Source organism: Monosiga brevicollis, genomic scaffold, assembly GCF_000002865.3.
Source record: "Monosiga brevicollis MX1 MONBRscaffold_15 genomic scaffold, whole genome shotgun sequence".
Classification (NCBI taxonomy): domain Eukaryota; class Choanoflagellata; order Craspedida; family Salpingoecidae; genus Monosiga; species Monosiga brevicollis.
In genome coordinates, this window is record NW_001865052.1 from 329652 (window position 1) to 355254 (window position 25603).

Consider the following 25603-nt stretch of genomic DNA (forward strand, 5'->3'; position numbering starts at 1 on the left):
GACAGAGAGAGACAGACAGACAGAGAGACAGACAGACAGACAGAGAGAGAGAGAGAGAGAGAGAGAGAGAGAGAGAGAGAGAGAGAGAGAGAGAGAGAAAAAAAACTACCACTTGTGTTGTCACACATACACAACTTGTTCAAAAAAAACTCTGACAAAAACTTAAAGCCAAAGCCATCATCATCGTTGTGAATTTTACATTTGGATGTTCAATTTCTCGGATCGACCTTGTGCCCGTGCCTGTGCCTGTGGTGGTGGCGGTGGTGGTGGAGGTGGGCTGGCTATAGGGGTCGTTATGGCCGAGAATAGGCTGCTGCGGTGGGGGTTGCTGCTCGTGGTGTTGTTGACCATGGCCAACGCCACGAGGATCCCCCGAGTTCAGGACTGGGATGAAGCTCGCAAGCATGTCACCCTCGCTGAGATGCAGGCCGCCACGGAAATGACACCGGCGGGCCTCTTTCAGGAAGCCACGCAGCGCTGTGGTGAGAAAAAGTACTGGTCCTGCTTTGCCCTCTTTGACATCTTCTCGCAGGCCTTCCCCAACATCTCCAACGGATTTTCCAACAAGGCCATTGCCCTTGAACGGTCCGTGCATGTCCTCGTGCACCACGCCATCGCGACTTTGATTTTTTTTTTTTTTGGTGTGTCACAAGCTCACTAGCCACGGTGTTTTGTTTTATGGCGGCAATTGCGCCTCATTGCCTCCTGTCCTTGAACCATCGAGCACAGCCTTGGCAAAACGCCCGAGGCCCTCACCATCTTGAATAATACCTTGAAAAACTTTCCCAAGGAACGCGACGCCCTTCGCATCATCTTTGGCAACTCATTACAAGCCCACGCCAATGCTCTCATTAGCAAGGGTGAGTTTTTTCCCCTCCTGTGCTTCCTCAAAGCCAAGCTCAGTCTGCGCCGCTGGCGCGTTGGCGTTTGCACGCAGGTGATCTAATGGGTGCCCTCAGCTTCATGCACGAGTCGCTTCAGTATGTGCAACCGCACGCCCACCATTACTACAACATTGGGCAGCTCAACGAGCAATCGGGGCATTTCAATGCCAGCCTCAAGGCGTTGGAGGCCTACAACAAGTTTGTCCAACCTTTTGCTCTTTCCTCACGGTTCTCACGAGCCTTTTACGCATGGCTCATGGTGTGTCCCGTGTCTTGCAACAGGGCGCTGGAGCTCGACCCGCAGCTTCAGCCTGCACTGGCCAACTCATGCCGAGTGACGGGGGCTCAGGTAGGAGTCGTGCCACCCTCTTTTTCATGTCCACATGAGTGTGCCTTCTCATGCCACCCATCATCTTGAGCGCCGTAGGCAGCGAGCCTGGGAGCTGGTCTACATAGTATGTTCTCCCCGTCAATTCAGGGCGTGTGTCCTGTGGACTCTCTATGGACTATGGGTACTTATTCTGGCTTTAATCCCCCCTGCAACTACACAGTGAAAAGCCTTGAGGAGCGCCAATACTGGTTTGAAATTGCCAAGCAGCGCTGCGTTCGAGCGCTGCAGCTCAATCCAAGCGATGCCCAGACCATGATGCAGGTTGGTGTCATGATTCAAACCTTGCTACTCAGTTCATTGCCTGATCCCATCTCAACACCCCTCCCCCGCCAGCTGGGTCTCCTTTTTCGTGAGGCTTTGGACTTTAAAACCTCCGCCCGGTGGCTCGAGGATGCACTGGCCCTGGCGCCCACAGACCCCATCATCATGTGCAATCTCGCTTCCACCCTTGCGAGGTATGGCACCCAGCACATGCGCAAACGCTTACCGGCCTTTGTCTCGTGAGCCTCTCATCACATTCTCATGCCGCATCTGGCTCAACCATGGTCACACCGCGAATAGAGATGGCCAAGTCCCGCGTGCCGTGGCCTTGTTACGAGAAGCCATCAAGACGATCGAGGGTTCGTTGCTGGTACAATGACCGTATTCACCATTCAATATCGCCGATGCAAGTTGTTCTCGCGGCTGCTGATGCGCCCTGTCTTGCCACTTTCCTCCACATTGGCAGCTCAGCACATTCCGCTTCTTTACAACACTATTGGCACCTATTTAGCCCCACACAACCGCACCGATCATTCCGGTACAACCGGCTGCATGTTTTTTTTTTTTGTTTTTTTTCGGTGCTTGAAAAGCTCACTTTGGCGCCTTGCCCTTGAATCTCTCTGCGCGTTCCTGCATTCGTCGTTCCCTCAGCGATCGAAGCCGTGCAACAATCATATGACCTTTTGGTATGATGTGCCTGTCCGTAACTGCACCATCCATTCGAGTTTTCTCACAAGACCCGCGTCGCCTGGCTCCTTCCAGTTGGCAATGCTGCCGTCCCCAGCCGAGTGTGGTGTGCCCATCAGCCCCAGCATGTCATGGCGCGTTGTGACAGACTTTCGCGACTCACAGCTGGCTGATGTTCAACTGCTGCTGCCAATGTCTGGTGGCGAGCCATTTGGTATCATACACAACTGACTGCATGCGTTCTTGTGCGTTCTTGCCCGCTCCTTTCGGCCATCCTCACAACAAGATGCAAACCAATCTAGGCCTGTCTGTTGCGGCCACAGCTCTTGACGAGTCCTTTCCGATTCCGCTGTTATTCAAGGAGAAGGAGACGCTTCGGGTACACTTACACGATGCTTACGTGGTCCGACCCAATGGCGTCATCTTTGCTGGCCCGGAAATTTTGGTCACCGGTCACACCACTGATGTAAGTTTTGACACTTTGATGCCTACACGCAAAGAAATAATGGCATAGGCAGCTACCAAGGTTGCTGTGGTTGCTTGACACTTGTTTGTCGTACCAAATTTGTAGCTGCCACGGATCTTCAAACCGATGGCCAATGAGTATGCTGCACCTACGCTCATTACCGAACCCACGCTGTCGCTGCTCAACGGCAAATCAACCAATTATTATCACCTGACTGCCGAAGTCTTTACAAAGTTCGTGTGCTGGGCTGTATTTTCTCAAAGTCGTGCCGTCTATCGCGTGTCTAACTCAACTATCATCGGCCACCGGCACTAACATTACACGGACGCAGACTGATAACCTTTTATCACACCATGCCTGAGCTTTTGGCGACAGCACGTCTCTTGCTGCCTCCACGCTCCAGCAACCCACTTGTCTGGGAAGGAATCGAGCTTGTTTGTGCGTTCGGAATCGTGCTTTGTTTTGTTCAAGGCACACCTCATCATGTCATGGACGTCGCACTCGCTCATTCTTGCCCGTGCGCTCAGTCGAATTGTTGCACGATCATCCGGTCTGGGAAGGAGCAGTCCTCCCTTGGCATGAGCGTGTTATCGAGTACAACACCGACAACAGCGCGTAAGCACGACTCAAGGCTAGCCCTGTGGCTTGTGGCCTCCTGGGTACCAACGTGTTCTCACAGACCTTGACCAATTCTTAGTTTTAAATTCTCAGACCTGACGCTGCTTGCGTATCGTGCTGTGAATCCGCATGATTTTCGCTACGAGGACCTCTGGTCCGACTATTTACCCTCACGCGTGCGTCCAGTAATGCGCCTGGACTGCCAGCCAAATTACCATCATGTTCTCGTGTCATTGCTGACCAGGCGCACTTGTATTAGGCAAGCTTGGCATGGCTCCGACAGTGGGCTCAGCACTATCAAGTTGTGGGACGGACCGAGGCTGGCCTGTTAGCAGATCCGATTGTTGTTTTTTGCTCTAGGTCCGTTCACCTGTCCATCATCCCCTTCCCGGATTGCCATCTCTGTCTGCGTCCCGCCTCACCCATTTGAGACTATTGGGCCTTGAAATTCACTAGGGGAAAATCCGGCGTTCGAGCTGTGCATGACGAGCATCTTATTGTGTCGGCTTTGCGTGCCAACCTTGGGTCTCGTCTCGAGGTGTCCTTTGCAAAATATGCACTTCGATGGATACGGCCAAGCTGCTGTATCTCAATGCCAATTTCCTCTTGTCGAACGTGTGTTTGGCTCTTCCTTAGGTGTTTGAAACGCCTGCAAATGTAGCCAATCATGTGCGTTGGCACATGGAGTATTTTGGTCGAGCGGTTATCATCATTGGCCCCCATGGTGCTGGCTTGACCAACGTCATTTATGCACCTGATGCCACGGTACGCTGACTCAGTCAATTATCCGCAATTTGCCAGAATCTTGGGCCGTCATCCAAGAACACTGCGCGGAGCAACGGCTAAAAACTCTAATTATGAAACAAAGAGAAATACGGCGTGGTGGCCGGCACTCATGTCAGCCTCTAATCAATACACATGCCTATGCATGTTTGTAGGTCATGGAATTTGCCATGGACCCACACTGCAATCGCTGCTTTGGATATCTCGCCATGGCATTGGAAAATGATTACGTTCTCGTTCCTCAGGTAACGTATCCACAGAATATAAAACAAAAAAAAAAAAAATCACATGGCGGCTGCTTTGTCATAGCAACTCAGGGTCTGATTCAGCTCATCTCGTGTGGCGCGTCATCTTGCCACAACTGCTTGACAGTTGAAAACCTTTTATCACTTGACGTACCAGGCCACGGCTGCAAAGGCGGCTCAGGTGGCAGAGGCCGTGCATCAGGTTCTGCAGCGTCGAGGATATGGTCACCTGTGGCATGCCCATGACGAGCTGTAAAACACATGCCACGGGTCTAATCATGCGCCGTTTGCGTCATTTCAGCTGCAGCTGCACCGCCGGTCTGCGTCTCTTCGTCGCGTGCTTCCGTGCAGGGGCCGCAATAGCACTCAAACGTTGTCTCACTGAATCGATAAAAGTATGGCGCGTCATGAAAGTGATGCTCATTTGTCACGTGTGCAAGAACCTTGCTGCTTAGAAGCGCTCTATTGTCACAAACGTGTCATGTGAGTCGGACAAGACGGCAGTCAGTGGGCGCGAGATGAGCCTTGCAAATTAGGGGACGTGCCGGCCGATGCTGGTGGCGTGCTCGCGGTCTCGCGCTGCACCATGCCGCACTAGATATGTAACGAAATCGCTGCCTCGCATGACGTCCTAATGGCACACAAAGGGTCAGGGGCATATTATGCATCCGTTGCAATTCTTCAATCGAGTCAAAGTAGAAAACGAGCAAAAACTTACTCGATAGGCCTTTAGGCGATAGCGGCGCAAGGTCGGCAGGTCACGGCTGGCGCGCGCAATAATGTGCCGAATTTCGTCGCAGTCGACGAGGTCAAATGGGTTGGCATCACTGTACTCAATAATCTCAACATCGTACATGCAGCGCCGCAAATACAGTTGCAGCTTGCCCATGTGCCTGAGCAGAGACCGGAACAAGGCGCCATCGGTGCCAAAGAAGGCAAAGAGCACAAGGCCTTGACCATGAATCAGCACGTAGTTGAGAAACATCAGCTCCACATACACGCCATCCCGCTGCAGTGACGAAAGAGAGGAAACAAAAATGAGCAGACACAGATGAACGTGAGGAAGCGGTATTGGGTGTCTACCGTTTGTGCAGGCATAGTGGGCCGACAAAGAATCAGATTGCAACAAGCAAAGACAAGCAATCGCACAAACCGTAGAAAGTGTGGTCGTCCAAGCCGAGGTAGCCAAGTCGATTAGACTGCAGACAACTACAAGTTCAGTGCAAGGGTTAGCAACCAAACCGCGAGGCTGACCACCTGCCACATTCCAAGTCTTGTGCAGCGCAAGGTGTTTACCTGTCACGCCTAGATAGTAGAGCGTACGGGCGTCGCCACCTAGTGCAAGCAGTGCAATGGACACGCAAACCCAAGTTGGAAGCAAAAGACATCATCATGATTTGTCAAAAAGTTAAACAAAGCACCAGGGTAGTAGATGAGCTGACTGGCGACAGCATCTAGCATGGTGAACATACTGTTTGAGCCTGACGAGGTCATTTGGTCTGCAGCTTCATCAACAAGCTGGTCGTCTGCCTCAAAAATGCTGTCCTCGTCCAGCTCGTCGTCCAAGTTCAACATTGCGTCGTCACTTCGACTCCCATTCCGCTGAACTGGCACAACGCTTACGTCGTCACCGTTGTATGAGCTCGCGCTATGCTTGCCCAGTAGGCTCGCCTGTGGTGTCAAGAGTGTAGTAACATGAGTTGCCGGGTTCACAATGGCTCGAGTAGGCGTTGGGACGGATTGATGGCGTACCGTCTCATCATCGGTTTGGGGCAGGGCTTCAGCGGCCAAGTCTGCGCGTCTGCTCACACATCCAAGCAAGGGTAGGATGAGGGGAGTGTTTACCAAAGACCAATGTCTGTGATCACCCAACTTACCGCCGACGCCGCATGATGAGCATGATGCAAGTAATGACGGTGGCCGTCGTCATGATCAACAAGATCACGCTAAAAACAAAGGGTGATCGCTTTGTGCGAAACCAGCAGTACATGCCCGCGCCCGAACCTGTCATGGCCAGACAACAGGGTCAAAAGTATCATGTGCTCGTCTACACGTGCGCAGCGGGACTTGCAGCCAGAAGAACCACTAACCAGTGTCGGTAAAGGTCAACCACATGCTGCCCACGAGCAAGGCAGGGATACCCCAGCCCAAAAGTGCAACAAGTTTCTTCGACAAAAATTGGGGGATGCGATCCCCGCTCGCATAGTTGCCGAGCTATTGGCCAAGAACACCCCGACGTAGTGTTAGATGAATAAGAGTTTCCTTCAATGTCCATTAACAGATTGGGTGCGGTGTTTGCAAACACTCTGGTCTCACCTCATTAAAGGCTAGAAGTGCGCCCCACACCCGAACACCATGAAGCATGAACCAAACAAACGAGAATCTTATGTTGCAAGGCACCACCTATGGTTGCGCAACAAACAGAGAAAATGAGAAAGAGAGAGAGCAGAACGAGCGCAAATTGAGGGCGGCGTGGTGGGCGCTGGACGGTAAGAAGGACCTACATTGGCCGGTGCTTCACAAGAGACTGAAGCTATGGCAAACCCCAAGGCTGCGACGGCAAGATTGAAGATGCAGAATTGGCGCACGGTCTGCCACCTAAGGGGCACCCAGGCGCAGGTGAGATCGTTGACGCCGTGGCAAGATAAAAGACGAAAGGTGACAACGATTGAGCTTACTTGTTATTCATGATGCACAGGACGATAAAGCCAAATCCAATGATGGCGCCGCCGTAGCCAACATCAGTGCCGGCGTGATACACGGTGTCAAAGTAAGCCTCTTGGCCTGCACACGGACATGGTTGGACGTGGGTGCAAGGAGAGATGGACGGATGCAGGGTCAGGGTGAGCGAGCGGGGTGAGAGTGGCCGCATTTGGGTGGTCTCATGCAGGGCGTAGCAAGTGCATTTGGCGTAGGGGCTGGTGATACGGTGCCGCAACACGACTTACACATGCGGTCCAGGGTGATGGCGGCCATTTTGGCGGATACAAACATCAGGGGTGCCGCCAAGATGTTATTGAGGATGACAGTGGCGCCAATCAGCGCGACGTCTGCGCCTGAGAAAAATAGAAAAGATAAAAAATAAACAACGGGGGCACAGACAGGGTGAGCTGTCACGAAGCAGCAAAGCAAATTTTCTTTGCGGCTCTTGCTCTGCCGCCTGCTTGATAGAATCGACTGGACAAACCGTAGGTGATGGCAAATGCAAAGGCGCCGGGGGCCGAGGGCACTGTTCCATATACAAAGGCAAACAGACTAATCTGTTGACGAGGCAGCACATCATGGCAGCGTTTGAGATCAGCGCCAAAGCGCCATGCAGTCAAATTGACGAGCTGGCACCAGGCAGCAACAAACCTTGTACTCGGTTCCGTCGTCATCCGTGTACTGAATGACGCAAGCCCAGACAAAGCGGAGGCGGTTCACGTGAGGCGAGAAGGGGGATAGCAGCACGATCTGGTCGCCTTGCAACAATTGCAAAGACATACCGTCGTGTCATGAAAAAAGCTGAGCATCAGGGCCAGGACAATGGGCATGAGCAAGGATTTGGCCATGACCAGGAGGATGCTGGTGACGAGGGATTGCCCGCGCAGGACGTGCAGTTTGCCGACGATGCTGGCGCCGAGGTTGAGAAGAGCGAGGGCGCTAAAGGCGCTGCCCAAGAGGTCAAGAGGCTGAGAAATATAATCAGAGGGGTTTTGCTTGAATGCAAAGTTGGCAGCCAGGCCCAGCACGGTGGCGACGACCGGGGGCGTTGTCAGGACTTTGAGGGCCACAACGAGGGCGATGGGACGGCGGCGTCGAACAGGGCGGGGTGTAGTTGACTGAATCGAGCCCGATAGGGGTGTGTCGCTGCCGCCAATGTGGGCTGACTGCCGCGATATTTTATCGGCAGCGTACTCTAGCATGGTGACCATGGTGGGTAGGATCACCAGGAAAGTGATGGGAGCAAAGATGTAAAGGTAGCGCACCAGACCAGCGGGATACCTAAAAGGGACAGTTGCGGAGCAGAAAGGTGAGTGGCCGCAGGCGCAAGCTCGACGGCGGCCTGCGGGGGATGAACTTGAGCTGCAGCAACACACATGGCTGAAAGCACGGGCAAGCCAAGAGCAAAGTCGTTCGACTGGCCAGCTACAATGCCATAAACGCCAGCTTTGGCAATGCCAGCGGGCGTAAATCTGAGGGCAAGCGTTCGTGTGTGAGTAGGTGGCGGCTATGACGGGACAAATCGTGGTGGGATTGATTGACGTACTGTGTGGCAATGACGGTGATAAGGGCAGTTCCGAAAGTGACAATGCTTTTGCCAACAAGAACGCCCAAGAAAAGCGACCAGTCCACGGAGCTAATTGCCGGCAAGTGCGTGCGTGCGTACGACGTGAGTTGGAGGGGGCAATGAGGCTGCGGCAAGCGGGTTGCGGCATGGCCTGGTGACGGGCCGGCTACCTGAGATCAAGCGTGGCCATGGCCGTGAAAATGAGGGCTGGGAGGAAGACGTAAATAAGCAATTTTCCCAAAGTCTTTTGCGCATCAGGGGTCAAGACGCGCAGCCTAAGGTAAGAGGGATTGGGCCGGGCCAACGTGAGCGAGAAACGGGGCGATGATAACTGGAGTGCGGGCTTGCCAGGGCTGTTAGCTCACCTAGCCAAGAAGTAGCCTGCCACAATGACCACGACCACCGAGGTCAGGGCCTTTAGAAGGCCCGTGGTGGCGTCGGCTGCCATCGCAACGCGACCACGAGGCTCGAACCGATGGTACACTTCAAACCTCCCACACCATCCTCCTCCCAACTGCGCGCGCGCGTGTGTGTGTGTGTCCGCGAGGGTCAAAAGGAGAGAGAAATGAATGAGAAGCTTTCGTCCACATGCGCGCGGCGTTGAGGTCGTTCCCGCAGAGAGAGAGAGAGAGAGAGAGAGAGAGAGAGAGAGAGAGAGAGAGAGAGAGAGAGAGAGAAAGAGAAAGAGAGAGAGAAAGAGAGAGAGAAAGAGAGAAAAAAGGAGAGAGAGAGAGTGTGTGTGTGTATGTGTGTGTGAAAGCTTGAGAGAGAGCGCGCGCACAGAGAGAGAGAGCGCGCGCACAGAGAGAGAGAGCGCGCGCACAGAGAGAGATCGAGAAAGAGAGAGCGCGCGCAGAGTGTGTGTGTGTGCAGAGAGCTCTAAAAAAAAAATAAAAAAAATGACGCGAGAAGCCTCTCGATTGAGGACGAGTCAACTTTATGAAGTAAAAGTACGACATGTTGCAGCTCAACGATTTACCTAAAGCAAAACCAAAGTCAAATGACCTCAGAGCTATGTCATATAAATTTGGAGGATGATGCAGTTCGTGCGGCGGTCTGCTTTGGAGGAGCTGGTTTTGCACATGTTGTGATGTGTGCCATTACACCTCAAGGCTGCAACGATCAACTCTCTTCCTTTCTTCCTCCTTGACATGCAGCATATGCCAAAGAACACTGAGACTGGTTGATGCACGTCCCTAGGCACTGCCATCCCCGGATCCTGCAGATCCCAGGCAGCAGGCAACGGAGTAGAGACGAGAGTCCTCTTGATTCACATGTCAATTCGAGCATCTGTCGGTGCCCACGTTCGAGTCCATGCGTGTGGTACATCACAGCACACTTGCCTTGTTCAGGTGTACAGGGGTGTGGAAACAGGACTCTGATTCGAGTTCATGTCAGCCTCTCCTCTGTACCATCCTCCTTTGTTGTACATGTGGTAATTTCACGTTCAGCCCTTTCCACTGAGAAAGTTCCGTATCGTCACTGACTTCGTAACTCACATTTGGTTACTTTGTCTCTCTCTGTCTCTCTCTCTGTCTCTCTGTCTCTCTGTCTCTCTGTCTCTCTCTCTCAAACCTTTCTCTTTCTCAAACCGACCACTCTCTGTCTCTCTCTCTCTCTCTCTCTCTCTCTCTCTCTCTGTGTCTCTCTCTCTGTCTCTCTCTGTCTCTGTCTCTGTCTCTGTCTCTCTCTCTCTCTCTCTCTCTCTCTCTCTCTCTCTCTCTCTCTCTCTCTCTCTCTCTCTCTCTCTCTCTCTCTCTCTCTCTCTCTCTCTGTCTCTCTCTCTCTCTCTCTCTCTCTCTCTCTCTCTCTCTCTCTCTCTCTCTCTCGCGCTTTCAATTTTTGTCTTCCCGGGGGCAACGGCCAGCGCGATGGATGAGGCGCTGATGCCCTTCACGTCGGTGGGTACTTTTGCGCAGGGTGCAATGCAATAGATGGAGGTGCTCGTCAATGTGTCTGGGTCATGACCAGCTCACATCATAACTGCCGTCCCGAGCTCCCACAATGATATTGGTGTTGTTTTCCTTTTTTTTTTTTACCCGGGCGAGCGAGCAGCGGCTGGCTTGTTGACTGCAGCTGCATCATTCACTCACGTCTTTATCCCTGCTGCTCCGGCCAGTTTGGGCATAGCCCCGAGCAAGCGCCTATTGCTCGGGTTGTATTTGATCAAGTGTTCAACCTGCTCTGGGTCCTGGACGAGCGTGTAGGTGGCCACGCCGTACTCGACCGTTCCTGGCTGCTCGCTCGCCTGACCTCACTCGCGCCGTGATTTTACTTCAGGGCTACATCAGCAGCTACAATGAGAGCTTTCAACGCTACTCCGCCTGGACGCTGCAGCCAGCCACAGGTGCCAGGCTACTACTGTGTCTACCCTCTGCGCAAACCGCTAGAGTGGCGGCCACACGAAATGCCTTCACGGCCGCGTTGACATCCACTGCTGCTTCCACTTTGTGCTAGGTCATGATGGATCCGCCGACAAGCCCACGTTCATGACCAGTACCGTTCATGGCCTCATTGTCATCCATGCCAACCAAATCATGCTCTTCTCCGTGGGTGGCGTTCAGCACATGCGTATCGTGTGAGTGCCGACGCCTGTCAAATCACGAATTTGATGACCTGCCGAATGTCACACTCACCCCTTTTGCGCGTCCATCGCCACGGTTTGCTGGCACGCAGGCTTCGCGGGGATAAGACGGGCATCACGTGTGCCGATGCCTCACCCCACAATCAAGTAAGCAGCTATTCTTGCTGGTTTCTGCCCATGCCCGCCACTCACGACGCTTGTCTCTGTACCCATGATGCGGCCAATGGCCTTAGCGCCAAATCATTTGCGGCGGTGCCGGGGCTCTGCACGTTCTGGACCTGACGAAACAACAATTTGTCAAGTCATCCCCGCTGCCAGACACTGGAGACATCCAGACGTTGCGGTATGTCTCTCCACCTCTGGCTTTGCTTGATCCACGCATGGCTTGGCCAATCTTGTATGCTCACTCTGGCCCATCACAGCTGTGGTCGCCAGCTAATTGTCGCGACAACAGAAACTGAGGTGTGTTCTCTTTGCTGCCGTGTGCTGCTGGATGTTGCTCGTCTATGGCAAACGCTGTGGCTCATGTGGCTTGCCCGGTTGTTTGGACCGGATATTGGGATGCACAAATGTAGCTTCTGATGATTGATGGGCGCCAGCATGTTGTTCGATTGCGCACAAAAGCACACAGCGGGGGAACTGCCAATCTTGACCTGCGTGACAACACGGCCGTCACCTGTGGCAAAACGGCCACTGGTCGTTTGGACAACAACATTCACGTCATTGACGTGCGCTCCTTCACACGTTCCCCCATGACCCTCCAGGCACGCCCTCCTCCCATCTTTTTGGCCAACTTCCCCTCTTGTCCTTGTTCGACCGGCGCATCGTGGCTCGACTCTAATGTGCTTTTGATGTCCCACCGTAGGTCTCAGCCGGCGTGCAGGCGCTGTGCCTCTTATCCAATCACATGGTCTCCGCACCACGGGCATTTGTAATCACCCATACCCAGCAAGCCCTGGTTCGTGCCGACCCAAACCGCATCCAGTGCCTGCTAAAGCGTCGCGGACCTCTAATTCCTCTTTTTTTTTTCTTTTTTTTTTTCCATGTGTATGTTGTTGTTGTTGTTGTTGTTGTTGTTGTTGTTGTTGTTGTTGTTGTTGTTGTTGTTGTTGTTGTTGTTGTTGTTGTTGTAGATGCGCAACCTAGCCAATCGCTCGGCCCCGCCGACCTTAATCCCATACCCAACGGTGCAAGACGGCGGGCGCGTCACCTTTGTCTGCGGCTCGCCGAGCGACGCAGCTGTGGCCTTTGGCGACAGTCATGGTACGTATCACAGCTCTTTGCATAGCCCAAATTGGGCTTCATCCACCCCAAAAACAACGTCGGCTGTCTGCCAACAACTGAAAACTGCTTGATACTAGGCATGGTTTCAATTTGGACATTAAACGGAATGCCTTTGGCCTTCAACTACGGCATGCCTCTCCCCGTCGTCAACGACATCCGACTGCACCCCCATCGTGTCCACTTTGACGACCTTGAAGCGGTAAGGGGTGGACACCCATCTAAACTTGGAGTCGTACCATCCAAATATCTCACAATATTTTCATGTTTCGCACAGCCTGCCGCATACATGCTCGTCAACAGCACCAAAACCTCAGATTGGCCCACTGACAAGACCATGCAGTTTCAGCGCCCACCCATTCGCGTCCCCGAAGCCATGCTTGGTCGCGCCACTGTGAGTCCCCACTTTGAAACCTGCCGTTTTCTTTTACACCCGTTCTTGTCGAGTTTGCGTTTTGCTCGTTGCCGCTCATGAATAAGACCTTGGCCGACGATGTTTTAGTGGATGAACTCGGAGCGCGGGCATGCACCAAATGTTCTCAATTGGAAGCCATTTCAGGTTGGCTGCGACTTGTCTTTTGTAACCGTTGCTGCCACATCGTCTCATACATATTATTTTCACCCATGTGCAGGTTCAATACTCGTCGGCAGCACTCTCCGTCAGTAGCCCTAGCAAGTTGAAGGGCAAGCAGTCACGTTTTCACGGCATTGATCAAACCCCGTTGGGCCGCATGGACGGTTCGTGTCTCCCCGGCCCCCCTCCCCAGTCTCATCGATACCCCGCGACAACTCTTGTTGACATCTGTCTGCACCTACCTCGGTGTGCCCGCACCTCAGATTTGGAAGGCATCTCTGCCATGATTCCCCGACATTACCGCCGCGTGCGCAACAAGGTTGATACCACCGCCCCAGCTACGATGCAACTAGCTTGCTACCCTCGGTCGCTCCGTGTGCCTCATGCTTGTGGGTGTTGCAGGATGACAAGCTGGACTTTGATTACCAGCACTACAACGAGACCAACTTTGTGGGCCTCGAGCCCACTGCGCCCAACACGTATTGCAATGCCATGTTGCAGGTGTGTGTAACTTTTATTTCTGGGCCTGTCTGTGCCTTTTTTTCTCCCGGGTGTATCCTTGTCCTTGTTCTTGTCAAACCAGCCCAAGTGTGGCAGCTCACCAGCGTCTTGGGCTTGACGGCTCTGCCTTTCACTTCTTCTCAAAACGCCATGTAGACGTTGTTTTATCTGACGCCCGTTCGATCTCTTCTGATGCAACATTACTGTGAGGATGAGTTTTGCCTCGCCTGCGAGCTCATGTTCCTCTTTGATATGATGGCCAAGCGTAACACCATCACGTGCCAGGTGCGTCAGTCGGGGTGGGGTATTCACGCTCAAGCCAACTGCAACGACCCACGCCCTCCCTCCTCATGCGAGCACACTTGATTGGGCTTGTTTGTTTCTTAGGCCACAAACTTTGTTCGAGCATTTCGCACCATCCAACAAGCCGTCAACTCGGGCCTCATCATCACCGAGGAGGAGGCCGGTTGGTCTTTTCTTCTCCGCTTTTGTCTCGTCACACCTCTTTTAAATCGTATTGCCGGGTGAGCTCACATACTTGGATGGTACTTTTCACCATGATGCTTCTTGCAGACTCGCCCGACACGGATCTTCATCTGCTCACTCAGCGATGGCAATTTTTCATTGTTACTCAACGTATGTGCTCAATAATGAGTACGGCCCTCGGTTCGGTTGCCTTTTCTCTGACCACTTTCTCACCGCCTCGTTTTTCATATAGTGGCGCGCATTGTGCCCCGTGACCCTGAGGAATTGAGTCATTCGGACAATGGGGGTCCCTCGGCACCCTCAACCGTGTCCGTGACCGTGCAGCCCTCAAATGAGGCCCCTCCACGGGAGAGCGGAAAGGACAGCGGAAGGAGTCGCCGTGGCGGTCGGGCTGGTCGCAGCCGCAAAGATGCACCCACCGACTCTAGCAGTAATGCAATGCGGTCCGTTTCCGTTGCGTGCACGCATCAAAGATCTGCCAAAGCCATTGGATGCGTAGCATACGATGACTCATTTGCTGTCGCTTGAATTTGGATTTGCAGTATGCTGGAAGCTGCAGCCGCAGCCGCAGCCGCCAACGATGCTTCCGCGTCTAGTCCTATCCATTCCCTCTTCAATACAGCCCCCATCAAAACCATGACCTGCAGTGTGTGCCAGGTTGGTGGAACGACTCGAATTACGACTCACTCCTTGTCTGGCTGGCTTTGATATTGGCTCGACTGTGATTTTTACAGAGTTCAACGGTGTCGACTACCACCTCGTTGACCCAAGTCCTTCGCTTTCCTGAGAACGGCACACCCGAGGTCCGCAACGCCGATGCTAGCGCGCAGTTTGTCGAACCGGCTTTTGCCCACTCAACCTTTGTCCCTCTTGTCACCTGATTGCAAACATGGCTTTAGGAGGATGCGCAGCTTCGATTTTCAGATCTCATCTCCAGCGTGCTGATGCGGGAACAGACGGACAAAGTATGGTCGTTTGCCGGCAGTCGCGCAGTAGCAAGCATGACCTAGTAAGCTCATGATGTTTTGCTGCGCAGGCCTATTGCTCCAAATGCAAGGAATTCAAGGTCCATGTGCAGGTGTTGGAAGCCTCGACCCTTCCAGGCGTCATGGCCTTTTCCTGCCCTCTTACTCGGGTTCGTACGCCAGGCTTAAGCCTGCTTGCACCCAGCATCTTGAATTGCACCTCTGTTGAATTTACCTTGTGACTGACTGCATTGCGATCTTGCAGGATCGTCATCGGTGGGATGCACGCATGCGCCTGCATCAATCTGAGGAGCATGTTGCCACCTCTAAACGAGCTGCCGCCGTCGTGATGGCCCCTGCTGAGCTGCGACCTTGCGATGTGCTGCCAGACCCCAGTGCTATTCCCGACTACGTGGCAAAGGTGGGGTTTCTTTCTTTTTTTTTTTTGTTTTTGCATGTGGGAATGTGGGCGCACGTCTTGCCTTAGCTGCGCTGATGCCCCTCAATTTGCTTGTCTGTGTTTGAGCGGCAGACTTTGTCCTGGATTCCGATCGAGCTACGTGCACAACTAAATCGTGACAACACAAAACAAAAGCTTGTCATTGAAGAAACCCTGGTCCCCACCACGGCCGCAACGCCTCCGGTGCGACAAATTTGCTCAGTTGTTGTGATTTGCAGTTTTTGTCATTCGAAAGTGCCTCTTCGCTTTCGTCTGCATGCTTGCATTTGCTAATTTTTCTGAACCTCTCTGTGCTGGCTGCGCAGGCTGGCGAGGGCAGCCAATCTGACAGCAACGCGATCGTGTACGAGCTCTTTGCGGCCGTTTACCACGTGCGCGAGTCCAAAACCTGTGGTAACATGGTTTCCATCTTACACGTATGTCTCGACAGCGCACGCGCATATTTTATTTACACGTACACACGCGCCCACACAGACTAATGAAATGTTTTTTTTTTTTTGTTTTTTTTTTTGTTTTGTTTTTTTCTGGTCGAACCAGGTCCCAAGTCATTGCACAGGTGATGGCTCTCGGCCCTGGGTGCTGTTCAACGATTTTGCTGTGAACGTCGTTTCGTGCAACGACGCGGTCCTCTACGACACGACATGGAAGGTAAGTTTAAGAAGCACCTACTGATCGATATACTCGCGAGCATGAACATGATCGATGCGATTTGAGCGTGCTGGCTACCGTGGGCCTTTTTCCACCTTCCACAATTGCCGTTTTTCCGTCGTTCAACCTGACGCTGCATTGCATGGACCATAGACCCCTTGTCTGTATTACTACGTGCAGAAGGACAGCTTAGAGGCGCCCAAGGGCGCGCCGCCTTCGCTACAAGAGCAATTCATCCGGCGCTTGCTCAATGATCCGTGCGTACCACACGTGGGGTGCTTTTCGCCCTTTAAGCGAGCTTGTTTTATCCATGCCCTATGCTCAATGGTGATTGAATTTCCCATGCGTGCAGAAGCTTGAGTGTGCAACGACCGCTTGTGCCCGCCTCGACCGTGCTGGATCGCGCCTCCATCCCTTCCGCTGGTTTGTCAAGTTTAGGCCTGTTTGTTGACTGGCCAGTGTGTACAACCCCGGCCACCCCTTTGTTCACATGACATGCCCTGATCATTCAATCATTGCCCACTAGGTGATCGCGTAGCCATTGATGCCGAGTTTATCTCTCTCCGTGCTGCGGATACAGAGCTACGCAGGTTCGGCTGCTTGCTTTTTTATTTTTTCATGCTGGAAACACGAAAGAGGACGCATCACACAGTTGTAGGCGGGGGGAGGGGGAACAGAACAATATGGCGTTGTCTGGCACATGGAATCGCCGGAGTTGACCCGACTCATGTGACAATTCTCTGGATGGCATCAGCTCTGGGCATCGCAACACGATCCGACAGGCTTTTGTCACCCCGGCCCGCATCTCGGTGGTGGCAGCTTCGGGCCAGCTCAAGGGCACTACAATCGTTGATGACTACATCAAGAACACGGAATACGTACGATCTTCGGGCACCGTTGGCGCAATCTAGGCTTGGTTGATGTATGATGTTCTACTCGCGTGCTCACATGGCTCATATGTGCCCATCATTTGCTGTGCAGGTTGCCGACTACGTGACGCAGTTTTCCGGCATTTCACCCGGAGATTTGACACCTGCCACGTCTACCAAACATCTAACCACGCTCAAAAGTAGCTATGTCAAGGCAAGCTGGATCACCCCCTTGATGGTGCATTGCCAGCGATTTTAACCCCAGTGCTGACCCCTCACTGTTCTGCGTTTGTTTTTCGTTGTCAGCTCAAGGCCATGGTTGAACGAGGCGTGATTTTTGTGGGGCACGGTCTGAAGAAGGATTTTAAGGTGTTGAACATGACGGTCCCAAGCAAGCAAATCCTGGACACTGTGAACCTTTTCTACCTTCCGTGCGTTTTTCTCAGCATGCAAGCGCTTGAGAGTTGTGGTCGGCGGATAGGTGGTGTGGCTTGCTGATCAAGACGTTTTGTTTTTTTGTTTTTTGTCTTAGGAAGCAACGTTTCTTGTCGCTCAAGTTTTTGGCGTGGTACTTTCTGGGTGTGGTGATGCAAGACGACGCACGCGCGGGCCACGACTCGGTGGAAGACGCTCGCACAGCATTGGCGGTTAGTACTTCTTTGTTTTTGTTTCGGGACGCGTTGCGGGCACCCTCAACTTCTCTCTTGACTGTGCAAATGCTAGCTGCTGGATGTCTACGAGGAGTGGTCGCGTGACTCGAGCACGTGGAATGACATTTTGCAGAAACTGTATGATTTGGGCCGCATTCACGGCTTTAAACCACCTGCCAATGCCCGTGAGCACTGTCCTTTTCACGAGCAGTATGGCGCTGAGCGCAAAGACGTCAAAGAAGCAGTGTCAGCGTGACTTGGTCATGGAGCAGCTGGGATCTTGTTTGTTGGCAACAATTTAATCTCACGGATGATCGATGAAGGATCAAGGCGTGCACATTGCTTGATGGACATGTTGGCGTCGCGAATACGCATCACCAAGGGTTGACTCACTGTTTTAAGATCACTCTCTGTTCCCAGAGCTGGAAAACATGCTTTTTTCTTTTCGTTTGTTTACGCCGCCATGCGAATCACTGACTTCCCGAGTTTTGAAGAAATCTTATCTGTTTAGTTCGGGTAGTATCGGCCTGTAGGCTGCTTATCGACGCTCTAGTAGCGCTTATGTCAAGATGATTGGAATATTGGTGTTTGAAAACACCGGTTTGGGGGTAAAGATAAAATGATTGCTGTCCACAAGGGACAACGCTTTGACAGCCCTTGCGGACGAAGGCGTGTCTGCAGCGAGAACGCTTAAGCGCGCTCACCACGGATGCGGCGGGCCAGCTGAATGTCCTTGGGCATGATGGTGACACGCTTGGCGTGGATGGCGCAGAGGTTGGTGTCCTCGAAAAGACCAACGAGGTAAGCCTCAGCGGCCTCCTGGAGAGCAGCGACGGCAGTCGACTGGAAGCGGAGATCGGTCTTGAAGTCCTGGGCAATCTCGCGAACCAGGCGCTGGAAGGGGAGCTTGCGGATCAGAAGCTCGGTCGACTTCTGGTAGCGACGGATCTCACGAAGAGCGACGGTACCAGGGCGGAAGCGATGGGGCTTCTTGACACCGCCGGTGGCGGGGGCTGACTTGCGGGCGGCCTTGGTGGCGAGCTGCTTGCGCGGGGCCTTGCCACCGGTCGACTTGCGTGCGGTCTGCTTCGTGCGGGCCATTGTTTCTGTTGCGACTTTGTTCCTTGAAACAAGAGTAGAAAAATACCCATCGCTCCACCCAGTGAGAGAGAAGAGAGAGAGAGAGAGAGAAAGCAGGAGAGCACACACACACACACACACACACACACACACACACACACACACACACACACACACACACACACACACACACACACACACACACACACACATATCTTGAAAGACAGAAACAACAAGACCGTTACCCGGGGACTTTTTTCTGGGGACTTTTCCGAAACAAAGAACCAAGAATATCATGTTCAAACACGGGTTTTGAACCCTCTTCGTTGCACTGGTGGCCACCAGCGCTAGAGGTCGGTCATTTTTTTTTTCTTCATCATCAAGAAAGATCAGCAACATGCCTCCCAAGGCTTCCAAGAAGGGCGAGAAGAAGGCCGGCAAGGCCAAGGCCGTCGGCGAGAAGGGTCGCAAGAAGCGCCGCAAGGAGTCTTACTCCATCTACATCTTCAAGGTCCTGAAGCAGGTGCACTCTGATACCGGTGTTTCCTCCAAGGCCATGTCCATCCTCAACTCGTTTGTCAACGACCTCTTTGAGCGCATTGCCAACGAGTCGTCCCGTCTGGCCAAGTACAACGGCAAGTCCACCATCTCGTCCCGCGAGATCCAGACCGCCGTCCGCCTCTTGCTCCCCGGTGAGCTGGCCAAGCACGCCGTCTCTGAGGGCACCAAGGCCGTCACCAAGTACACCAGCAGCAAGTAAATTTGCCAGTCTGGTCAACCTTTCCAACTCCCAAATGATGGTCCAGTGACCGTCTCTCATCAACATCCTCCAAACCCGGTGTTCTTAAACACCACTATTCCCATCATCTTGCTACTTGCTACTTGCCTCTGACCTGTTGTTTCCGGCTGGGAAGCCGCTGTCTCCCTGGTCAATAATATTGCACTAAAGCTTGAGAAAGACAAAGGAAAAATGAAAGGCTAGACGGAGGCTGTATGGCAGTCGAGCTAGTGCCATAGGAAACAGCGAGTGTGGTCCGCGGAGCATGAAGGACTGGGTTGATCATGTGATGCTATTTGTTGTATACAAGCACTCAATACTGCAGCCTCAACACATCAGGAGGCGTCATAGTATTATTATTTTATCATAAACAAGGCACAAGCGAACCTTCCGCCACTCAGGCTTCAACGCCGAGCGTGAGAGATCTGAGAGCACCCGTCAGGCAGTCGTTCATCAGTGCGGGCTACAAGGAAGACAAGAGGGTTGGCGTGTACATAAGTCGGATGCTCCCACCTCGCGACGCAACTGCTGCACATCAGCGAGGAGGCGCTGTTGTTGACGCTCCAAACTATTTCGCTACACACACAATCACCCAAGTTGAACGCTGGACCGCTCCGCCTGGGCCAATTTGAGTGGAACAACGAACCTGATCCCGCAACGAAGAAGTCAACTGATCTGCCGCCCCTTGCTGGGCATCGCTTTCCATAGCCACGTCCACTCGCTGACGGTATGACTATATGGCACATGGAGGCCAATGAGCATCAGGCGCACGAGCAAGGTCGGGGGGGGCGAGGCTGGCGTGGGGACCGCACATCAAAGCGAAGCGAATCCGCATGCTGTTGCTGGTCAATGCGCTGGTCCAGCTCTTCAATCCACTCTTCGAGTCTATCCGGGGACACGGGCGTCAGCGTTGCCCTGTATGGTGGCGCGTGAAACCGGCATCAGGTAGGCGATACTCACGCGTGTGTCTGGCGATAAAGATCCGAGAAAGAGGTTGATGGTTGAGACGCCCCGTCTGCGGTCTCGTCCGGCTGCACTGCGGGCTACGTCACGGTCACAGGCATACGGCTGTCAGCTACCATAAATGCTCAGTACTGGAAGTCTGCTGGACCTACCCCTCGAGGCGGTGTCTCTAGAACTTGTCGTGAGGTTTGTTTTTTGGCTGCATGCGCCTGCTCTCGTGGTCGGGGCATGGTGGCCTCTAGCGTGCCTAAGCGGCTCGTTGCACTTGTCGACACAGTTGACTCGCCCAACTGAACCAGGCCCAATCTGATGAGAGGTAACATCCGAAGAAACATGCAAAATACGCCAGCACCAAGGCGCACCTGCAACATTTTGAGCTCCTGTTGCCGGCGCAAAGCTTGCAACTCGGCTCGTTGTGCGTCAAGTCGCAGCTCGTCAGCTTTGATCCTGTGAACCGGCACCAACATCACCAATGTTGAACGACAAAACCCGCTTCGACCAGTCGAAATGCGAGACCTGCAAGGGGGTGGGGGCTTCAACCGATGAATGCCAGGCCACGTACTCGTCTTCTTGCGCGCGCATGGCAGCTTCAAGAAGCTCCTGACGACGTGCCTGACCGGCACGCTAAACATCAAGTCCACATGAGCTGCAATGAGCCAGTTACAGCTGGCCGGTAATATGTGGATAAACCAAACAGCAGACAGCACGAGATGTCAACCTGTGCTGCAACAAGCCCCAGCTGTCGTCCTTCAGCCATGAGCGCCGTCCGCTCCTTGAGCAGGCGCATCTCCTCACGACGAATGCGCTCCTTTTCCTTGAGCTTCACGAGGAGAGTTGAGCACGCCACATGCATGAGGGTCTTTTGACAGTACGAAGAGCCCTGTGCGTCACAATCAACCCAACCAAAGCGGTGCATCGCCGCTGACCTGATAGTTGACCACAAAGGCTGGATACTCCTCGAATAACGGGTAATCCTGCCGAGAGAGCGGAGCAAAGCCCTGCACGCGCGAAATGCGAGATGTGAAATTCGTGCATGTTTCCACTCAGACCCCAGACGCTGTCCCAAAAGCGAGGCCATTATGCTCGAAATAGCCAAGCCTACATCAAAGATTCGTCGCAAGTCCACCTCCTGATTCGGGGTCTGCAAAATGGTGTAGGCGCGTTGGACTAGTTGGGCCACGTTGAGGCTATGCTTGTGGTGCAAAAGCTGGTACAACTCGTCGCAACTGCGGCATTGCATCAGCTTGACCCGTAGCTCCATCAGGAACGAAACCACCACGGCAAAGAGGTAGGCGGGATGATTGGATAGAATGTTGTCCCACACCACCAACCAGTCCTTCTCATAGAAGACTTCGGACAGCACTGTGTAGAGCAGCGGCCAGGCGTAGAGGTCTGCCGTAGCCTCGAGTCGAATGAGCGCTCTCAGGAGAGCCTCGTCGTGCAACGCAAGCATGTTCTCAATCGCGTTCAAAGCCTGCACACGCACCATGCATCACCGTGACCATGGCCAACACATGTGCAACATTATAAGAGCGGGTCGCCTCGTATAAACGAGACGAGCACGATGACACTCACGCTGATGGGCGGATTAGGGAAAAACTCAAACCATGCTCGACCCCAATTGAACAAGACCGTTGCGCACACTTCAAACGCATCCATCTATATGAGTACAAGCACCATGTCAAGTCAACTTGCGGCCATCTTTGCCCAGACGACCTGTTGCTGGCTGGCCACCATCCACGCGTACGGGTGAGTTTTGGAAAAGCTTGACAAAAGGAAAGACAGCAGCGGCGATAAAGTCGGCTTCAGCAAAGACAGGACTCCAATGGGACAGACAAGATAAGGTCCTACGTCAGCCGCACAGGGATGAGTTGGCAGTGCAAAGCCATGAGACATCCTGAGAGAATGAATGTTTAAAAAGAGTTTGTGGAAAGTTGCACAGGCACCCGCGATATTGCCAAAGGTTGACCAAGATCAAACGACGCACCTCTGGAGCACGCGCAACAGCTTGCGAGACTTGATGGGATACTTGCGATGCAATTGAAGGTGAGCAGGATGGGTGCCAAGCTCAAGCAGGCGACCAAACGCCTCGGCATTTGATGGCGTTTGCAGGACAATGCGCCAGATGATGCGCCTAGAAAACACATTATTCATGAGCACCCTGTATGTTTGCCTGTCCCATGGCGTTTTACACACAAAAGCATGAACGGCGTACCTATATTGGGCTGGGTACTCTCCGAGACCGTGCAAGACGTCACGGAGCTGAGCAAAAGAGACTTTTGGCATGTACTCTCGCTAAGCATGAATGAAAAGCCGTGCTCGTGAGTACGATTTGTATGAACGGCGCAACAAAAGTGAAAGCAAAGCGATTCACCTCCGCCGACGTCAGCTTGGGCCCTGCGGAGGAGGCCTGGCTCGAGGAAGCCGTTTCCCAGCACCCGCGCGCCACGTTCTAACGCCAGGAGCATGTGAGCACGAGCAAGCCTCCGAGGGACAAGCCACAGTGGTCGCAAGGCTTGTTGAAAGTATGAAGCAAAGCAATACACTCACCCATTGCCGCGCAGTGGTAGAGTTGGTGGTGGTGCTGTCGTCACGGGACGCTTTGAGCGAGGTGCTGGTGACGGGGGTAAAGGCTTGCGTGGGCAACGTGGTCGCACGCGCCATGCCCTCACGGCGGGAAGCGCCCAGCCGCGCCTCCATGTGATTTGCTTGCACGGCTGCTGCACGAGAGGCACCACTGCCTGTCACGCGCAAGCAGGCGTCGACGTCGTAGACGCCCAACTGCCCGCTAATGAGCGTGGCCAAGAGGTATCTAAAAGTGTCACAAAGAAGAAGTCAAAAATCCCAAGGTAGAGACAACAGCTTGTGAGCTAGGCACGCGACAATGCGAAAGCGACCACGACATGGTCCAACGCACAATTGCAATTGAAGAGAACAAGCAAAGCAACAAGAGTCCCGAGCATGTGCTTACCGAGAGCGCGGGTTCCCACTGATGGCATCTATAAATACGTCGTGTGGTGGTCCTGTGGCGTGAACAATTCAAGTCACAATTGTCAGTACAGAGGCATTTAGCTTTGAACAACCGTGCCATGAAGCCAATCGAGGGCAGCTCTCACCGAGTTGCGCATAAATGGCACCCGTGTCCGGGGCACACAGCGAGAGAATGCCGTCTTGCGCAAGGATAGCCAAGAGTTCCCCTGCATTTCGTGCCCCATGAGCAAGGCAAGATGCCCGTGAAGATGCGCAGAGGATGGCTGAGCGCCAAGGGTGCTACGTACGACGGCTTTGATCAGCGACAAAACTCAGACCAATGACACTCTTGGCCTCTGGGAGGGAGATGGCTCGCTCCAGCTGTTGCGTGCCCAGGTTCCACAAGTATGTATGCCTACAGTTTGAGATGATGCATCAGATGCCAAGGCGGTTCATGAGAGATGACAGGTCAAGTGCACGCTGGCTCGTGTGTGCAATGCAACCGGGAAACAACGACAAACGTACGCGCCCTTGCCCGCAGCGGCCAGTGTGGTGCCGTCGGCAGAGAGGGCGAAGCAGCGCAGTTGATGGGTCGGCGCATGTCGTTCGGGACCATCAGTGGACGATTGAAGCGATGACAACAACGAGCTGGGAACGCGCAGCTCAAGCTGGTACTCGAGACGGTCCGCAGTCCATGTCATGATGACATCGTTGCGAAAACACGTAACGACCTCTCCGCGGGCATTGTTGAAAAAGGCCTGCGAGTGTACCATCATTGGTGTGTTGTCGGGGTCATGCTGCGGAGCGCAGTCTCTTGCGATTGGGGGTCAGGCAGGCTTCAACAAAAAGCGGGCTAAACACGTACTGTGCGAAGACCAATGCCTTCAGCCCCGTGCAATGCTCGCAATGAGTCCAGTGTCTCGGCATCCAGTAGCAAGGCCTCGGCCGCTGAGGTTAGGAACATGAAGAGCGTAAATATGAGCACGAATGCCAAAAGGTGTCTCACGTTGGCTACAGCAACGCTGGGCAGGATCTGGAGACAAGTACGGCCAGCAATCGGATAGTAATGCAACCATACCACACGCCGCAAGTACACGTTTTCCCGTGTAATCGGCCGATAAATGATGAACCACATGGGTTGGGTCGTGCACCTCGGCCAAACAAGTGCAGCGATCTAAACCAATCCATAGCATAATGAAGCAGAGTACAAAACCAGTTGAGATCTCTCAGGGCAAGAACGGTGAGCCCAATCAAGAGAGCAGGCTTGGTCTTGAAACGCACCAATACTGTACAACATTCGGCGCCCATCCGCAAGCGCTAGCACCACCTGCAAGTCGGATCGGAGGCAGCCATGAGCTCGACAAGAAAAGAAAGCATAAAGCCACCGGCCGATACGAGGCAAAGAGATTGCATATCGGACCCGATCAGCGTTGAGATAACAGCTGGCTGTAGGAAGTGCTTTGCAGCGTGCTACGCGCACAAGCCTGACACAGTAAGGTGAGGGTGAATGGAAGGTGAGTTCTCCAAAAAAAGGGCATATATGATTGCTTCACGCGCCGCTGCTCGGACCGACCTTCGAGAAGCAAAGTGTAGATGCCAAACATCGCCTCGCTGATCACAAAAGAGGGTGGCACTGCCATCTGGTGCATGGCATGCCTGCACGTTTCAATCATTGCAGACGCGTCAGCTTGATGCGACGCCTGTCCAGGGCGAGGTAAGCGAAATGTTGCGCACGCGCATTCTCACCTGGGCCACTCGATAGGTGGCAAAGGTGTCGGACGGAACTTTGCCTCGACGCCGATGCGTAATGGTGAACAGGCGCCCACTCTCGGCGGGTGGCAGCAAACCGATGTCGAAAGGTAGCGTTGAGCGATCTGCCAGGCCCTGTAAATCCACGAGCTCGGTCATGTTGCTGTTAGGTCAAGGACCGGCGAGCCCAGCCGGTGCCAGCCTGGATCCAAAACAGCCAAGACGACCACCCCGCGTCTCGGCCCAAACGTGTACTTGGTGTGCCAAACAAAAAAACCCCACTCCCACATGCACAAACCACTCTCAGAGGCTTGTCCACCACGCCCGTGTCCCTCTCGCGCACTCTCTCTCTCGCGCTCTCTCTCGCTCGCTCGATTCGTTTTCAAATTTTCGCGGTTGTTGTTCCCCCACAATTGTCAGATGAAATAAATGAGCGATAA

The 25603-nt window shown here is 53.4% G+C and overlaps 5 protein-coding genes across 5 annotated transcripts; 2 read left to right on the forward strand and 3 right to left on the reverse strand.

The window, feature by feature from the left end:
* Positions 1-3874: 3874 nt before the first annotated feature.
* MONBRDRAFT_32997 (uncharacterized protein) lies at positions 3875-9053 on the reverse strand (the record flags this gene model as incomplete). The annotated part of the gene is made up of 21 exons (XM_001747118.1): positions 3875-4072; positions 4246-4334; positions 4461-4797; positions 4881-4966; positions 5054-5344; positions 5489-5544; positions 5632-5670; positions 5808-6006; positions 6088-6136; positions 6213-6339; positions 6426-6549; positions 6652-6738; positions 6840-6933; positions 7014-7119; positions 7284-7391; positions 7523-7595; positions 7690-7788; positions 7821-8319; positions 8585-8674; positions 8776-8880; positions 8971-9053. The coding sequence occupies 19 exons, from the start codon at positions 9051-9053 to the stop codon at positions 4608-4610; spliced, it is 2505 nt and encodes an 834-aa protein (XP_001747170.1). The 3' UTR covers positions 3875-4072; positions 4246-4334; positions 4461-4607.
* An 826-nt stretch (positions 9054-9879) lies between these two features.
* MONBRDRAFT_26638 (uncharacterized protein) lies at positions 9880-17879 on the forward strand (the record flags this gene model as incomplete). Its single annotated transcript, XM_001746987.1, has 37 exons — positions 9880-9909; positions 10057-10506; positions 10725-10808; positions 10886-10952; positions 11063-11183; positions 11282-11336; positions 11423-11532; positions 11612-11651; positions 11765-11917; positions 12055-12147; positions 12323-12452; positions 12551-12672; positions 12748-12864; positions 12973-13029; positions 13103-13208; positions 13308-13363; positions 13447-13545; positions 13702-13830; positions 13933-14011; positions 14119-14181; positions 14264-14474; positions 14574-14688; positions 14766-14834; positions 14931-14996; positions 15068-15166; positions 15262-15417; positions 15529-15639; positions 15762-15872; positions 15994-16104; positions 16258-16361; positions 16457-16527; positions 16631-16694; positions 16859-16982; positions 17086-17211; positions 17280-17404; positions 17506-17620; positions 17697-17879. 37 exons carry the CDS (start codon positions 9880-9882, stop codon positions 17877-17879), a joined length of 4122 nt encoding a protein of 1373 aa, XP_001747039.1.
* A 434-nt stretch (positions 17880-18313) lies between these two features.
* MONBRDRAFT_9375 (uncharacterized protein) lies at positions 18314-18724 on the reverse strand (the record flags this gene model as incomplete). The annotated part of the gene is made up of 1 exon (XM_001747119.1): positions 18314-18724. The coding sequence occupies one exon, from the start codon at positions 18722-18724 to the stop codon at positions 18314-18316; it is 411 nt and encodes a 136-aa protein (XP_001747171.1).
* A 376-nt stretch (positions 18725-19100) lies between these two features.
* MONBRDRAFT_26640 (uncharacterized protein) lies at positions 19101-19463 on the forward strand (the record flags this gene model as incomplete). The annotated part of the gene is made up of 1 exon (XM_001746988.1): positions 19101-19463. One exon carries the CDS (start codon positions 19101-19103, stop codon positions 19461-19463), a length of 363 nt encoding a protein of 120 aa, XP_001747040.1.
* A 415-nt stretch (positions 19464-19878) lies between these two features.
* Positions 19879-25322, reverse strand: MONBRDRAFT_32998 (uncharacterized protein; the record flags this gene model as incomplete). Its single annotated transcript, XM_001747120.1, has 22 exons — positions 19879-19944; positions 19995-20057; positions 20128-20214; positions 20294-20366; positions 20442-20524; positions 20807-20891; positions 21007-21068; positions 21163-21324; positions 21371-21442; positions 21547-21918; positions 22192-22291; positions 22432-22617; positions 22660-22739; positions 22995-23256; positions 23416-23467; positions 23561-23641; positions 23723-23829; positions 23940-24172; positions 24280-24447; positions 24509-24588; positions 24988-25114; positions 25161-25322. 22 exons carry the CDS (start codon positions 25320-25322, stop codon positions 19879-19881), a joined length of 2763 nt encoding a protein of 920 aa, XP_001747172.1.
* Positions 25323-25603: the final 281 nt, after the last annotated feature.